Source organism: Zonotrichia albicollis, chromosome 1, assembly GCF_047830755.1.
Source record: "Zonotrichia albicollis isolate bZonAlb1 chromosome 1, bZonAlb1.hap1, whole genome shotgun sequence".
In the NCBI taxonomy this organism is placed as follows: Eukaryota; Metazoa; Chordata; class Aves; order Passeriformes; family Passerellidae; genus Zonotrichia; species Zonotrichia albicollis.
In genome coordinates, this window is record NC_133819.1 from 126,286,151 (window position 1) to 126,302,818 (window position 16,668).

General features: G+C 45.7%; 2 protein-coding genes across 2 annotated transcripts in view; one reads left to right on the forward strand and one right to left on the reverse strand.

Moving 5' to 3' along the window:
* PAG1 (phosphoprotein membrane anchor with glycosphingolipid microdomains 1) overlaps positions 1-7,730 on the reverse strand; it is a 109,250-nt gene extending 101,520 nt beyond the window's left edge. Inside the window, exon 1 of the mRNA XM_074553096.1 lies at positions 7,594-7,730. The gene's annotated coding sequence lies outside the window, so the exon portion shown is untranslated. The remainder of the gene's footprint in view (positions 1-7,593) is intronic.
* On the forward strand, positions 7,114-14,802 carry LOC106630757 (uncharacterized). Its single transcript, XM_074553123.1, has 2 exons — positions 7,114-8,369; positions 9,298-14,802. Exon 1 carries the CDS (start codon positions 7,631-7,633, stop codon positions 8,348-8,350), a length of 720 nt encoding a protein of 239 aa, XP_074409224.1. The 5' UTR covers positions 7,114-7,630; the 3' UTR covers positions 8,351-8,369; positions 9,298-14,802.
* The last annotated feature ends 1,866 nt before the right edge of the window (positions 14,803-16,668 follow it).

The window sequence follows — 16,668 nt, forward strand, 5'->3', positions numbered from 1 at the left end:
TCAGAGCTATCTTTAGGCTAACCTCTCTGACAGCATTTCAAAAGGAAGCGAAACTATATTTTGGAATGTGCTTGGTGAATATTCCAAACTAAAATAAGTCTGCAACCACAGGCATTCTAGTTTGCAGGCTCTGACAGTCTGAACGTTGGTCTATGCACTCTGCTAGAAGGAAAAGTAGCTGTTATTCATTGAAGGAGCAAACTTCTGTAGACAGTGCAGTTTGTTGGGAAATCACCCACAACACCATCAGCAGCAAGTTCTTTACAACCTCTTCAGCTATGTCTTCCTGTCTCTCCCTCACACTCCAGTCTCCTAAGCCAGAGTGCCTGGGTGGCAGCCTGAGCAGTGCAGGTGTCAGAGCGTGGTGTAGGCACCAGTGCTCCTCTGCACCCCTTATGCCCGAAGCTGAACCCCTCCTCCATGGCTCTTAACTCCTGCTCTCACTGACATCCTCGTAAACTCTCCCCCAGCCACAGCACAAGCCCTAGGACAAGGCTTCAGGTTACCCTTCTCTGCCTTTTCCTTTGGAAACCACCTTGCTTGGACACGAGGAACAGCCCAATATTGGCACCACCCTAGGTAAGCTCTCTCTGCAGCCCTGCCCCGTGGCACCAGCCCCCTCACATCTGGAGAGAGCCCACCTGAGGCAGCTGAACACTTGCTTTGCCATTTTTCGTGGGCACACCCCAGCAGTGGCTCACAGCTGTGTGGCAACAAGCATATCCAGGGCTTTCTCTCCCTCAGTCACTTCTGAACCATGAGCCTCTAATCCCTTTGGCTTCAGCTGCAAAACTCCCATTGATTGGTAATGGATTTTCCACTGATGTAGAATCGAGCACTTCGACTACACCACTACGAATTAACAGAAGAGAGCTCTGTTAATCCTTTATAAGCAAGCTTAATCTCGTGGTTTAGAGAAGGAGCAAAGGCTCTGTTCTTTCCAGTACCAGCTAGAATGTGATTACCATTTCAGAAAATCATTTTCATTTTCTTTGATTGATCCAATATTTCTTTGGAAGACATAAATCCAGACACCACCACAGATGCTTCTGCCAAGTAAAAAAGGAAGAGTTGAGCTATGAATCCTGAAGCTGAAAGCTGGGATCAGCACCCTAGGACTTTCAGTTAGTCCACAGAAAGTGCTGTCATCTAGAAACAGCAGTCTGACAAAGCCTTTACAGCATTCACCTTTCAATTAAAAAGAGTAACATCTGAAACCTCACATTAAAATGGCTTTAAGATTTGTCAGGGCTCTCTCTTAATGATGAGATTTGATCATTTTCTGTACATTAGTAATAGTTAGGGCTATTAAATGCAAGCAAGTATTAGCACCTTTAAGGACTTACAGAATCTGGCTAATAACTCTGAAGCAATCAAGTCATCAAAAAGATGAACTGAACTTACATTAAAGACACTTTTTCCATTAAAACAAGATTTTGTTAGATCAACTCAGGCTTTAGGTCAGTGGACACAGAATGGTTCTCTTTTTGCAGAAAAGGAAATTCATCACTACACATCAATGTCTGGTAAACAGGAACTCACTCTGGCTCCAATGAGAAAGCACTGCTCACCAAGCCTTGTCCCATTTGCAGCAAAGTCTGAGCAAGGGTACTTAATGGTATCCTTAGCAGTAAAATCATGAAAGATCAAGCCCAAATATTACAGCTATAACTGATGTCCTTACTTTGATGTCCTGTCCTGGAGCACATGAGATGCAAACATTTCATTGAGTCAGTAACTCAATGTACACGCTGCTACTATGCTACGACGACAGCAAAGAAGTCTTAAATACAGCAGCTTAGTGGCTCCTCTAAAGCACTGGAATGCCACCCATCTCCATAAAATGTTTATCTTTGTCAAGCATTTCACTGCCACTGCTCAGCTGGATGACCTTTGGCAGGAGCAGCAGAGGCTGACGTGCACCTTCATTAAAGCAGCGCCTCCTCCTTTCCCGCCTGCGAGAACAATGAGCGCGGGAGGGAAGAGGTGAGCAATCCTCGGGGTAATGAAGAGATTTCGTTTCAGAGGGTTATCAATTATTTATGAGCAAATCCCCAGATGAACACATCCGAAGCTGAGCAGTTTTTAATACATTTCACTTCTGTACACACGGCCCAACACAACGAGATGCAAGCTAAACTGGACTGGACTGATTATCCGAGGTGTCAAACAGTGAGTTCAGTCCGACATCAGTAAATTACCCTTACGTTTTTCAAAGTACAGCGGTCTTCTAGATTTAAATATCTTTCACAAAAGTCCTCTAAGACTCATGGAAATTATTCTTTATAGTATTTCCCATCCATCAAGATCTCAGCAAAGAAAAATCTCATCCTGAAGAATTTCTGTAATTATGCTGATACAGTTGTCTAAATAGTCTAATACTCAAATTCTAATATTGCCCAGCTGTGAATGGGATTTTACTCAACAATGGGACTAAATGGATCCGAAGTTTTCTTATTAAGAAAAGGTAAGACCAAGTAAAGGCCTTCTTCTCCAGAGCTGGGTTTAAAACAAAGACTTCCTTCTAAAATAAAACTGTTTTGCAACTGTGCTTTTTAAAGAGAAGATCTGAAAACTCGTCACGTGATATGGGAAAGGCAAATATTACACACTCTTTAGAAGCAAGGGCAGTGAAACCAAACAGTTGTATGTGTAGGAAATGCTCTGCACAAAAAGTCAGCTATCTGTTTACAAATGCTATCATTGGAAACAGTCATCCTGCAAGACTTGAAATGAAACCCAATCCACTGGCAGGCAGTGAATGCCCAGATCTGCAGAACCATGCTTTGAGCTCCAGCTTCCCACAGCTTCCAACCAACAGGATGCTACCAAAGTCACCACCACCAGTGGTTCCTCTGTCCCACTTCAATGACTGTCTGTGGCTGTGTCCTGATGGCCCCAAGGCCACCTTTCACACCCAGCTCAGGCGCTCTGAGCCAGGACCCGCTGGGGACTCCAGGAGTGTCCTGCAGAGCAGCCCCAGAGCCAGGTTTGTGCCTGGCCAAGCAGTGGCCTGCCATGCCCAGGTGGTCCCAGGGGAAGGCAGCCAGTCATCCTGAGCTTGGGGAGCTCTTGGGGCTGCCTGGAATGAGCACAGCCAAGGGGCAGCAGACAGCAAGCCCTGCAGGGTCCCTGCCTCTTGGAGCCATGTCAGAAAGCTGCCCTCCAAAGGGAAATGTCTGGGAAGACCCTCATCACACATGCAATGTGCACTTCCTGCCTTTACTGCACAGCACCACAGGAGAAGAGCTGGGTCTCTCACATTCCCACTGCCCTCTCCCCTTGAGGCCAGCATTCACCTCAGCATCTGCACAGCCCCAGGAGAAAGCTCTCCTCCTGGCCTAGCCAGACTAAACTGCTCCAATATTGAGAAAATAAAAAATAAAAAGCCACTTAGAAATCCATTTTAGATTTGTTTGCATTACTTTAAAGGGTTTGCTATATATTTGGATGAAAGAAGCCCATTAAGTACATCTATATTTACTTCATTACAGCGTGGCTCTTGAAGTTAGATGAAAAGATTTACCCTGGCCACGTTTGTTTATTCATCAACATCAGCTAGATATATTTTCAAAGGCTCATCCTCATTGCATTTACATGAAAGCACACAGATTTTTTTTTTTCCAACAGTTGAACGGCATTCTGAGAGGTATGAAAGGGCAAAAGAAACTTTAGTGAGAATTACAAAATCAAGGAACGGTAGATGCACAATTTCTGCTTATCAATGGAGGTGGAAACCCACTCTTTCCCACCCGGAGTCATTCTTCCCAGCCTGCAGATGTATCAACAGCAACAAGCTGCAGCTGGATGCTCAGTGCCCCTGACTCAAGCCCCCATAAAGGCACCTGGCACAAACACCACGAGGGAAGCATTAACCCCTCCTGAAGCTCAAGATCTTAAGCAAACATAGCCCCCCAAGTTTCTGAAGTTTTTCTCTGTGCTTTGACAAGAAAAATTAGGAGTTTTGTTCCCCCCCAGGTGGCATTGAAGATGAGCTCTTCATTACTGCTAGCAAAGTATGAAGCAGAAGCAAAGCCTATCAATGACTGAGGCCAACTGTACAAGTCCCATTATCTTGGACAGGAACCCAAACATAACTTGGTACTTGCATGCCTTTATTATCAAAACTTTATCCTCAATTTATTTAAATATTTAAATGACATTTATGGGCACTATCTTTCCTCATGAGTTTACACTTTCCCACGGAAGACTTCCAGAGTGATTAACAATGCTGATCTTTATCCTTCACACTGACTATTCATTCATCCTTTCTAAACGAATACTGCTTACATACGACCCAAGAGGGCTGTAACAAGGCAGTATTTATCTACCCTAATAATCTGCTGTGCCTGCTTTAATTAAAACTGGGCTATATCACATCCATGAAGCACAGGCACACCTCCTGTCACTCGTCATCCACCTCACAGCTGTGCTGGGTGCACCTTCTCAGCGCAAGCTTTGGAGGTCCCACCACCCGCAGCCTGCCCACCCCTGCCCAGGTAACTGAAGGAACAGTGTTGCCAAAAAAACAGCTTCACCACAGAAGAGAAGCAGAATGAAACTGCAGAGGGGTTTGCACTTTGGGGCCTTGAAGGAGTACCTGAACACCTGCAGGCTGCCATTCACCCCAGTTCACAGGCAGGGCACCACTGCTGGCATGGCACATGGGGATTTTGGGAGGTGAGGGACCAGGGGAAGGAGTGACTGATGGAGAATCTCTGGCACAGCACAGCAATTCAGAGCATGAAGGGTACCAGGATGGAGATGGGGGAACCGCAACCAAGGACATCTCAACTACCTGCAGTAAACTGGCAGCCAAATCAGGATTCAGCTTCCTCATCTGTGTTGCAGCTTTCACGGGTCCTCCATGGGCCCACATGACTGCATAGTGATTTCAAAATTTAGAGTTTACTTCTCATAGTATTGCACAAATGAGTGTACACTGCTTGCCTTTCCACATTTCACTCCATACAAGCAGTATCTTATCATATGAACATTTACAAATGGACCATTTTCCCCTGGAAGAAACTTGAGCTTCTCCCCTCACCAGAACTTTTTTGGCATTATTATAGACAGTATAAGGCAGTAGCAGTACTGATGGCATCCCTGGGATGCTGGATGGGCAGCAAGCAGCCAGGGCAGTGTGCCTGCAAGCCACAGGCTGTGCAACCTGAGCCTCATCCAGCACCTCTCCCTGCTGGCTCCATGCAGGGCCTTACCTTCAGCAAACCCTAAATCATGGGAGGGGGCCACTCCATCTCAGCTTAGCAACCAGGGGAAAAGGGTGAGGGGCAGCCCTCTGCTCCCCTTCACCCTGCCTGGGCTCCCTCCCAGCCCCAGCACAACCAGCACACTCTGGGACACCTGCCCTCCCCACTGCTGCTCCAGGGCTGAGCTACCCTCGCATCCTCTGCCTGAAACCTGCCCCATTCTCAACACCTGGAAGCAGAGGCATTGCTGTAGGGGCATGGGTAGTGTTATTTGAATGATTTATTGTTTTAATTGTCACATGGTTTTGAGTCCTCTTGGTCTATTAATCTTATTCTTGCATTATATTTTACAGTTACAAACTCCATGGGTTTGGAACTACTTTGAAAAAGCTCCTCAGTTCTCTATCCCCACCCTTACTGGAAGTAAAATAACTGTCCTGTTCCAGCCATTGAACTCTGCAGCACTCCACCATGGGCATCAATGAGCTGATAAACTCATTTAACTCCTTTGTGTGTCAGTTAAGTTCCCAGTGCCCCAAGAAAGAGGATTCCTAAACTAAATGCCACTGCACATCCAACAAAAAAAACTTGATGGCTTTTCTTGTGGACTCCTCAGTGCTCCCTAAAATATAAATTAACTCTCAGATCATCCTTGTTTAGGACTTGGAATCCAGTTGCCACTTTCTGATCAATAGAACTGTAATAGTAGAATAAATTCAGAACTAAAGTTATCTGGTAGTAGCAATTTGTACACAATACATGATCTAAAGCCACATGCACTTCCAAATGCCTGGCAATGAGGCCTATGAGGAGCACTGTGCCTCAAAACACAATGGATTACCTGTTTCTTTTCCTCATTAAATGACATCTCATAAAAGGAACCAAACAAAAGATGGGTGAGTTTGATGACTGTCATGTCCCACAACTTTTACTCATTTGAGCAATGTGTTGCCTCCTGATCCGGTTCTCATTTGGAAGTTGCAGATCCTAATTGCTGACCTGAATATTGATTTTATGTTAATAAAAATCTGTGTTGAAACGCTGGTTAAGTATAAAATTGCTCTAGTACTTCAGGCCTGCATGGTGTTACACATGCTGTACTGTTTTCTTTTTCAATGAGTGCAAAAGACACTCACCCCTTACAGGAGATGCCCCACAGCCTGCAGAATTTGGCCTTTGTTAAATAAAGTAAGACCTGAATAAATCACTTTTCCAATTAGGAGAGGCAGTTTTGCAATAACGAAGTTGTGCACCTGAAAACTTTTTAAAAATGTAAAATAAAACCCCCTGGAATTTGAAATGTCTTGTTCTGTATCACCTAAGAGAAACACAATAACAAAGTACTTCCATTTACCTACTGGGTATCTTCAGCAGCGTTTCCTTCTACAAATTCTCTTAACAGACGCTGCTCCAATCATCATTTATCTGCAACACAGACAGACTTTGAGAGGACTAAGGAGGATTTGCCTCTGGTTTCACACAGCGTGCTTGTTTTTTGAAGTTTAATTTCATAAAATAAGAACTCTGGATAAAAGTTAATCAAGCACAGCTGCAAGGCTTCCTAGGTTGCTAGGAAGGGGGGAAATATTTTCTGCCAAGATTTTTTCTTTGCTCTTCCTCTGTCTCACTCCTTTTCTGCATTTATTGCTTAATGGCTTAGTATTATTTCAAAGGCCATTCCTTTCACAAATGTAATCAATTCGTGTATTCAGCACCACACAAGATACGTTACTCTCCTTATAACCAAATCTCTGAAGGATAGATGAGAAAGAAAGGTTAAAGAGCTCTGTCTTCAAAGTGCTATACTTCAGACACCTATAAATCACTACGTTTGTTTATCTAGCTAATTGCCCCATTAGCGCCCGTAGCATCTCAAGCTGCACAACTTTCTACTGTGCCCGTGGGTCAGTTTCTGTTTTCCCTCTCCGGAGCCCTGCGAGCCGCAAGCCCCGCGCAGCGCTCGGCGTCAGGGACAATCTGCGCTCGCAGCTCTGCCGGAGGAGCAGCCCCGGTCGCCCCAGCGACCCCGTCCTCCACGAGACTTTCCGAGCCCAGAGCAGATGCCACAGCGACACAAACCGGAGCCTGCCACTGCCTAATCAGATTTCAATGGAAATAGGGTTACGGGGCTAGCTGGCAGCAGCGGGGAGGCGCGGTGACCCCGCACCGCGGAGATCCGCACAGCTGACCCGGCCGGGGCCGGGGCTGGGGCTGGGGCCGTGTCCCGCACCTGTGTCCGCTCCTGCCGCCCGCAGCTCCGCCCGTGCGCAGTGCCCGCAGCGCGGAGCGCAGGGACAGCCCCGCGGCGGCCCCGCAGCGACTGCACCAGCACCCCAAAACACGGACACGGACACGGCAACTTCGCGCACCGCCCCCAACTCACCGGGAGGCGCCGGCCCCGCGGAGCGGAGCGTCCCTGGATGCCGCCGCCTCCCGCGGAGCGCAGCCCGCAGCGGCGCGGCCACGGAGCCGAGGGAGAAGAGGCAGCAAGTTGCGGCGCGTCTCTCGTCTCTTCTTCTCTCCTCTCCTTTTCTCTCCCTACCCGCCTCCTCCTCCTCCCCCTCTCTCCCTCCCTCCCCCTCCTCCGCCCTGCGGGAGGGTCGGGGGAGGCGGCGGAGGGGCCGGAGCGCGGCCGCGGAGCGCGGCGCGGGCACTGCGCATGTCCCCGCGCCCGGCGGCGGAGCCAGGGAGGCGGCGGCGGCGCCGCGGGCCGGCAGCGAGCGCGGCACGGCACGGGCACGGCACGGCACGGCACGGCCCTGCGGAGACTGCGGGGCACGGCACGGGCACGGCACGGCTCGGCTCGGCACAGCACGGCCCTGCGGAGGCTGCGGGGCACGGCACGGGCACGGCCCGGCCCTGCGGAGGCTGCGGGGCACGGCTGCCGCCGCAGCGCCTCGCTCGCTGCCCACCTTGCGGCAGTGCCGCGGCCCCGGGGGCCTTGGCCGCCCCCAGCTGCGGGGAGCAGCTGCGGCCGGGCCGGCGCTGCGGCGGAGGATGCTGCGGCCGCCGCCCCGATTGCTGCACGGGGGCTGCGCGGCTGGAGGATGCTCCGGTGGCCGGCCTGGAAAGGAGGAAAAAAGGAGGAATTGAAGCATCCTGGTCTTGTTTGGTTGTTTTTTTTTTTCCTCGTTAAGTGAGCGTGACTAAAGAAGACAGGTATTTTGGCAAAAGGAACCTCGGCATAGTAACTGATGGGTTTTTAATGTTGTACCAAGGTCTTTAAGCAAAAGAAATAATCGTATTTTTACATGATGTAGGGAAGCGCAAGGACTGCAAGTGAAAAGCGCTGTAACAGCAAAGGCAGGAAAGGCTGCAGAAGCAAAATACTGAACTGAGATCTCTGGGGATTTTTTGGGGGAAATTGCACAATTACTACGAGTTTCCACCCATATGTAAGGAGTGACTTAACACCCAGTGAGCTCTTTCTTCCTGAGAATAAGTTTAAGCCCCATATGCCATTCTGCAGTAGCAGTGCTGTCAGATGCATTCAAGGTCTGAGTCTAGATCTGCTCTTGGTATTTTCCAAGCAAGGATTTGCCTTTCCAGGAAAGTGCTGGTTTGTTGCTTAGTTGGTTGCTTGGGGTTTTTTTTTTTTTTTGAAATCCAAATACAGCAGTGCCTCCAGCATTTTCATTTTCACCTAATCTTTGGCAAGATTACAGCTCAATGTATTATCTTCACATGTATCTATCCAATGAATCCTCAGAGCTGATCCTTTCCTCATCCCACCTTTCATGATTGCCAGCTGTTGGGTTCCTCTGTTGATTTGTTAACCAATTTTTTTTAATATATTTTTAAACATTCTTTGAGCTCTTTATTCAACAACTTCTGTCTGCACTGGGTGACATAGTCCATGATTAGCAGAGTCCAATCCATCCCAGTTTGTCCACGTGGCCCCTGCCACAAAATGCCTATTATTCTGGCATGTAACCTGCCAGTTCCTGTAATATCCAGCTGATGGTTGCCATTTTACCAAACTGGTGTTGCCTTTTCTCCATTCTTGACATGCCACTATAATGGCACTGTAGCTGACCTAATGATGTTTTTCTCAGACTTTGTTTTCTCTGTTTTCTTTTACCTGCAGTTCTTGCCGAAAGTTCCCACCAAATCATTTAGTTAGAATAAAGAAGACTTTGTGAAACCCCTAACATCCGTATCCACATCCCACATGGTGAGTCTCCAATGAACCCAACTACCCCAGAGACTCTTTCACCTCCAACTGGTTTTGTAGTCAGTGAAGATTTGCACATGTGGAGTTTTGAATCAGCACTTCTGTTCCATCTCTGCATTCCTTCATTCTTGACCAGTGGTTCTCCTGCTCTACTCAAGCCTTGTTGATGTCCTATAGAGAGTGGTAGGCTGTCATCACCATTTGGTGCCTCTGTAGTGTTTTCAGTTTAAAGTATGAGTTGTGAAATTGTGATTTGTAGGAAATTTTGGAGGCCAACAGTAGGCTGTAGGTCCAAAAAGACTGGAAACTAATGTTCTAGCAGCTACTCCCCTTCAGCTCTATCTTTTGGCACAGTTTGATGTCATCAGCAAAATACAGTTTTCATTGAGTCTTGTACAAGGAAGGAATGCACAAAGCACGGCTGTACACTGAAACCCAGAGGAGCTCTCAATCTCTTTAACCCTGCTGTAGACATTCCTGGTTCCTCCAGATAGTAAGTTTATTTGGATTTAATTAATTGAAAAAAAACCTTTCAACAATCATAAGCTTAATCAAGTCCATATACTTGCTTTTGAGCAAGAGTCACTACATGTGGTATAAAAGGGTATTGCCAAAGCAATCTGGACTCTCACCTTAACCTGTACTCCTGCTAAAATGGAAACAAAGCCAAAGACAGTTCCAAAGGAGAGGGGTGGCTTTTGCTGGCCTCTTCTCCCACCACTCATCTCCCCTTTGCACTCCAGCTCCAAACACCTTTTGGTTTAATTTATCTGCCTCTGCATTTAGAAGAAGACGATATTGGATGTTTCTCTTTTAAATCTGGGGAAGTGGAGTTTGCTCATAACCTAACCTTTATTTGCAGCCCTAGTCAGCAGGCAGGCTGGTTAGGAAGGTCAGAGAGGTCAGAAAGGAGAGATGCAGAGAATGAGGGACAGGAGCTTGTGATCTCTTGACAAACGGGAAGGATCAGGCATGGAATCAAAACAGAGGAGTAGGAGGGGGGTCTAAAGGTGATGGGTAGCTGGTAGAGATCGAGGGGTAGGAGCTGCATAGGCAACAGGCAAAGATGAAGTCCTTCAAAAAGGCTGGCAAAAATGAGGCAGTCTCAGACATAACAAATTCTACACTCAACAAGAGTGAAACTCTTCCTTCCTGTCATTCCTGTGACAGGCACTCCCCGAGGCCCCCACTGCTGCTAGAGCTCCAATATCTGAGGCATTGTGCCTCACACCAGTGACACCCTCTCTGCCACAAGGAGCTTACAGTTTAGCATGACCCAAAATGCAGCAAAGGAGTGCAACAAAATATTGTACCAGAGCAGGAGAGAAAGGACAACTGGAACCTTGAAGCCTACATTGCATGTTACATTTTGTAATGTCATGGTAATCAGAAGCCAATAATGTAATAATACAAGTAATGTACACACACAGCAGCAACCCACCCTCCATCTCAGGCATTCCCACTGTCTTTTTTCTCCCAGTCAAGAATGAGGAAATCCCAAGCACCCCATTTAACCTCTTGTCCAAGGGCTTGTTATTGGTGGTAGTTAGGGCAGAAGGCAAACGCAGGCACAGCTGAAGCACAGCATGTGCTGCTAGGGGTCACAGCCTTTGACTTGCAGCATTCTGTGAGAGCAGCAGTCAGGAGCAGCTGGATGTGTGCAGGCTCTGCTCTGGCTCAGCCTGGAACAGCCCATCCCTGTCCCTTCCTCTGCCCTGCATTGCACTGTCACAGCTCTTTGCAAGTGAGCTGGCCACACAAGTTACTTTTCAGCTGCACCAGTTCCCAGGGAAGGCACACAAATTTCTGCCAGCCAGCATGGGAAGAGTGTCAGGGGCAGGCAGGGGGGCAGCAGGGCTTGGAGAAGCTACTGGAGGTGTTCTGCTCCAGAGGCACAGGACTGGCCTCAGCTGTCCTCATCTGAAGCAGGTTGTTTTACTGAACTGCATTTTCAGATGCCTAAAATGGATTTTGGTACTCAAGCTGGACACCTTAGGTTTCATCTTCCTAGGATGGCAATCCCTAAGCCAGCAGTTGCCCTCCACCAGAGTGAGGAGGCCCTGTTCCAGACACGCAATCCCATCATCTCTCCTCTGTCAGCCCTGCTACCTGTGAGTGAATGAAGCCCTTCAGTCACCAGAGCTGGCCACTAACCAAGCAAAATGTGATCCTGAATGAAACAGCTGCCTGGTTTTCTGCTGTGTCATTGAGTTGTATCAGCTCACAGGCAAGTCAAACTCCAGAGCCACCACAGATGAGGGGGCAGGCTCTTTGGCTGGGAAGAAATTTGAGTTAGAGGAGAAGGAAAAGAAGGAACAAGACTTCCCCCTTATGGCAAGACCAAGCCACTGGATATGCTTAGGTGCTCACAGATGCAGTTGAGAGGTCAATTTACATGTGTTAAACCAGAAATACACAAACTCTGCAGGAGCTGGAAGTACTGCAGTTTGCTGCAATCGCTAAATTCACTCCTATTTTATATAAACATGATCCTAGTTCCACATCTCTTCATGTATAAATACTCATTAAAGGAGTTTTAGTAAATAAAATTGGACAAAAATCAGTTCTCAGCCTGCAGGCTTCTGCACTTTGAGGAAACAAGTACCTTTTGAAGATATATTATAATTATCATTTGTACATAGTATAAGCAAAACTCATTATAAAGAGAATGCAACTTCAAACCACACAAGCGTAAATTTCATATGAGTGCCTAATGCAGAGCAGTACCATGGGTTTAAATCAGCATTTTCAGTATCCCTCATCTCTGCCAGTTCCTGGGATGAAGCATGCCCTACCTGCCTTAAGACAGGCAAGATGTTCATCCTTGCTAAGCTCCCTCTCACCACACACTGGTAAAAAAGTTCAAATTTTTTTAAAAAAAAGTAAAAAAATTCAAGACTGATGTTTCCTTCCTCATGCCAGGCCTGCATCACTTTTAACTGCTCATCCCTCCAGCATGGGCTTTGTCCTCACTTAACAGAGTGTATTATGACATGGCCTGGAGCCATCCACAAGGATTGCAATTATTCCTCTCTGTATTGTTGGCCTGGTTTTCAAGAGGCCTGGGCAGTCCTACTTCTTCAAGGAGCGGAAGGGCCTGAGGATAGCATCACCTCTGGAAATCAAGCCATTAGGGACAAGAAGAGGATGTGAAGGAAGGCATGGGGGCTTGTGGGAAAGCATTGCTTCCATTCAAGAGGCACATCAGGGAGAAGCTGCCACAGTCAAGGGGAGAGAGTAAATAATCTAATAAAACTTTCTTATAGGCCAAAAAACCCAGTGAAAGCCTGGCTGGCTGCACACCACATCTCTGAAAGCAATGACAAATCACATTATGGTTGAGGTGTGTAAAATAGTTCTGTCAAAGCAGTGGCTCCTGGTGTGGTTGATTTGACTGAGTGGTCCAGACATTGTTAGTGCTCCTGCCTGGTTAGTGCTGAGACCTTGGGGGAAAGGAAACTGTCTTCTGCCTGAAGTGCTGGGCCAAGGCTTCCTCCAAAGGAGAGAAATGTATCAAATGGATGTGGTATTTTCGGGGAGGAAAGATGAATCTGACTCCATGTTCTTAGAAGGCTAATTTATTATTTTATGTTACTATATTAAATTAAAGAATGCTATACTAAACTATACGAAAGAATAGAGAAAGGCTACTTACAGAAGGCTACAAGATAACAGTGAAAAACTCATGACTACTTCCAGAGTCCCAACACAGCTGGACCGTGATTGGTCATTAAGTCAAAGCAATTCACATGAAACCAATGAAACAATGGCCAGTTGGTAAAACTGGACATTGGTATGTCCAAACCACATTCCAAAGCAGCAAAACACAGGAGAAGCAGATCAGATAATTATTGTTTTCATTTTTCTCTGAGGCTTCCCAACTTCCCAGGAGAAGAAATCCTGGTGAAGGGATTTTTCAGAAAATATGACGATGACAAATGGACAAAGCCATTCCTGGTGGTGCCACCCTTGGGGGTAGCTCACTTCCATGCTTTCCAGCAAGGAGGAAGGAGAGAAGTTGCTGAGTCTGCTGAGCAGCGCCTGGACCCACGCTCAGCCTCAGCAAATGATGCTCCTCCCAGCCTGGGAGCCAGCTGTGGCTTCCCTCACCTTGCCAGCCTTGGAGTGCCTTGGCTTGGCTGTGGTTACTGCTCAGCAGCACAGCTGCAGGGCAGCAGAGCAAGGGCTGCTGTACATCTGCCCAGCACTTTTCCACACACGGCTTTCCACCCAGGAATCCTATTGTCATGAGACATTAGATGTTTTAGGCTCATTAATTCTGGTGACACAATCCAGAAATGTATTTTTAGAGGGAGTGAGCAGGTGTCCATGGCAGCATTTAAGCTGACACTGCTGCAGAATTGCTATTCAGGAGTATTTAGTTGTTCTTTGTATCTTGATTTGTTGCTGAAAAATGTGGCTGTTCTTAATATTTTACCTCTTCTTAGCTTCAGGAATGGCCTGGATGAGACAAAGGGAAACATTTGCATCCTTGAATGGACTTTGATCTATCAGACTTCCCCTAGGAAACTGGAGAAGTGGTACTAGTGATTCATCTGTAGTACTGATTGTAGATGATGGCTGGGAAAGAGAACAAAAACAAGAAATTAAAACTAATGACTCTACCAGGTTGAGAAAATATTTTGGTTCAGAAAATTACATCAAAATCATGCTTTTTTTTCTCCACAAGTTTTAGAAATATACATAAAAATTATTCAGTCAGAAAATTGGTTGCTGGTGTTAAAAATAATTGCAATCTATATTCACAGTTACAAACTATTTCATTTTTTTCATAACTACCTTAAATAAAATCTTTAGGCTGCTGTAATATAATCCTCCATCAATATTTTTAAACTGCTAGGCAGAAATATATAGGCTCATAGAGCTCATTTTCCAAAAGAAACAATACAGTAAAGTGAGTTTGACCCAAAACCCATCTGAATTTAATTACTAGGATGGCAAACTGGTTTCTAATGACAGTCACAAGCATCATGCTTGAATCAAAATATTTCGTTTGTGTGAGTTCCCACTCTTTGTATATGTACCTATAAATTTTAGTTTGCTGCAGCAAAGTTCAGGACATTCTGCTGGCCTTGGGAAATGAAGGACTGATTTCCTATTGCTAAATATGAAGAGAGATGCTGCTGTATAGAGGCTGAGGTGATCTTTAAAAACATACAAAAAACCCTGTCAAGAAATTCATTACCACAGAGGAGCCTATTACAAATATGTGGTCTGACCACAGGGCAGGTATTTGGAAGCAAATCAAAACTGAGTAGAAAAAAAGATTTTTCAAATTCACTAATACTCATTTCAATTAATAGCCCACCTGCTAAGTGTAACAAACCTGAACATATTGCGATCATTAATGCTCTAATGTAGCCTTTTGTCAAAAAAAAAAACCCCAAAACCAATCTTGAGACATTGTTGAATGACAAATCAATGTGCCAGTGCCACTCTCTCACATACTGAGGTAAAAGGTTGATTCTCGCAAAGGCTAGAACACTTTCCTTGTCTTTAGGCTAAGAATGATTAATTATTACTCACAAAAACACCAGAAAAATGTGAAGAGCAGGAAGGAGTGCTAAGGTCTCAGTCCAGAGCAAGAGCTGTGGTGGTGCATGAAGAGATTTACATTTCTCAAGGTGAATACTGCCCTGCTCTGAGACCAGAAATTAGGAGAAATGCAACCCCTTCCCTCCTCAAATAGGAAAGGGCAGGGTCTGTCTAAGTGGTTCAAGGTCTGGGCAAGTGAGGGCTCAGGTCCTGGGGGGAAGAGGGGTTAATGAAAGGAGTCCAGGCAAATGCTCCCTTTGAATGACGAATGTTTCACCACCATGACTTCTTTCCACAGCTGACTGCCTTTAGGAAGAGGCTTGAAGGATTGCAGCCTGAAGCAGTTGGCCTCTCCCACCTCTCTTTCCAGGAAGCTGGAGGTCAAATTGGAGGTTCTGAGTTCCAGGCAGCTGAACACCAGGGTTGGGGTTTGTCCCATGGCTTGTGCAGCGCCATCCAAAGGGCGGCAGGAGGGGCAGTGGCCACAGGGCCAGCAGAGAGCAGCTGCAGCCCCAGGGAACTGGGCTGAGCCAGGCTTGCTCCACAACTGTGATACCATGGAGTCCAGCTCCGTGCTGCCTTTCTACCTTTGAAGTCTGCAATAGTTTGTGGTTGGTTTTTTTGGTTGGTTTTTTTTTTGGTTGTTTTTTTTTTTTTTTTTCGGACTTCTCAAATGGCATTGAATTGTCAAGCAATCAGAAGTAGAGCCTGGAAGACCTGAAAAATATTAACAAATTTTTTGAACAGCAAGAGTGATTTTTACAGGTATGCATATCTCCTGTTTCTGTTGGTGTCCTATAAATAAGAAAAAGAGATTTTAAAAAATAACCTTGAAGTTAATTTTTAATACAGGAACCATAATTAATTAAAACTAGAGAAATTAATTTTGGACTAAATGCATACCTCAGGTGCTCTAAGACAAGGATGTATTTAAAATGACAAGCAAACAAAATCCATTACATAGACAGAATAAAATTGAAACAAGTCATTATTTGAAATACAAAAATGCAATATATATCTTATTTTAAAATAAGTTAGATGATTTCTTTTTCTACTTTCTTTTTCCACCTTTCTAAATCTTGTGGAAGGACATATGCCTCAGGCAAACTCTGGAATTATTTCCTTTTTGATAAAAGGGTCTTTCTATCTTGAAGGCTAGCTGGTCAGTAATATAGCTAAACCTAAACAGGAGGAGGAGTAAAGCTTTTGATTTAGTACAGTGTTTATGTTAGGAAAGATGTTTAATCCTCAGTTTTCTGAAGTGTCTCTACTGTCAGATACTACCCTATACCAGTATGCAACATTCACTCTCAAAAATGTCTGCTACCCTCTTTTTAGTGTGGTTTTTTTTTTCCTTATTTTTGTAAAATTTTTTTGTGGGTTTTTTTTTTCTTATTTCTGTAATTCTTATTTTTGTAACAAGGTAAATAAAAAACAGTAATCCAAGTTATTTTCTTGGTTAATATTATCTCACTTCCAAGGGACCTGTTAGAGGGGGATCGGTTGTCCTGTGTTGGCTGGAACAATCCTGGTGTGCAACCCCTTTTTTTGACATCTTCAGACATTGTTTTCTTTCAGGCTGCATAGCCTGCCCCTGCCTTTGCCACCTTACTGCTCCAGGGGGTACCCTCTGGGACACTTTTTGTGTCACTTTTTGTGGGCTGTTGTCTGGGTGTTTCAACTACAGTAAAATCTGGTTTCCCCATCTCTAACTGCAAGGTAGAGTAA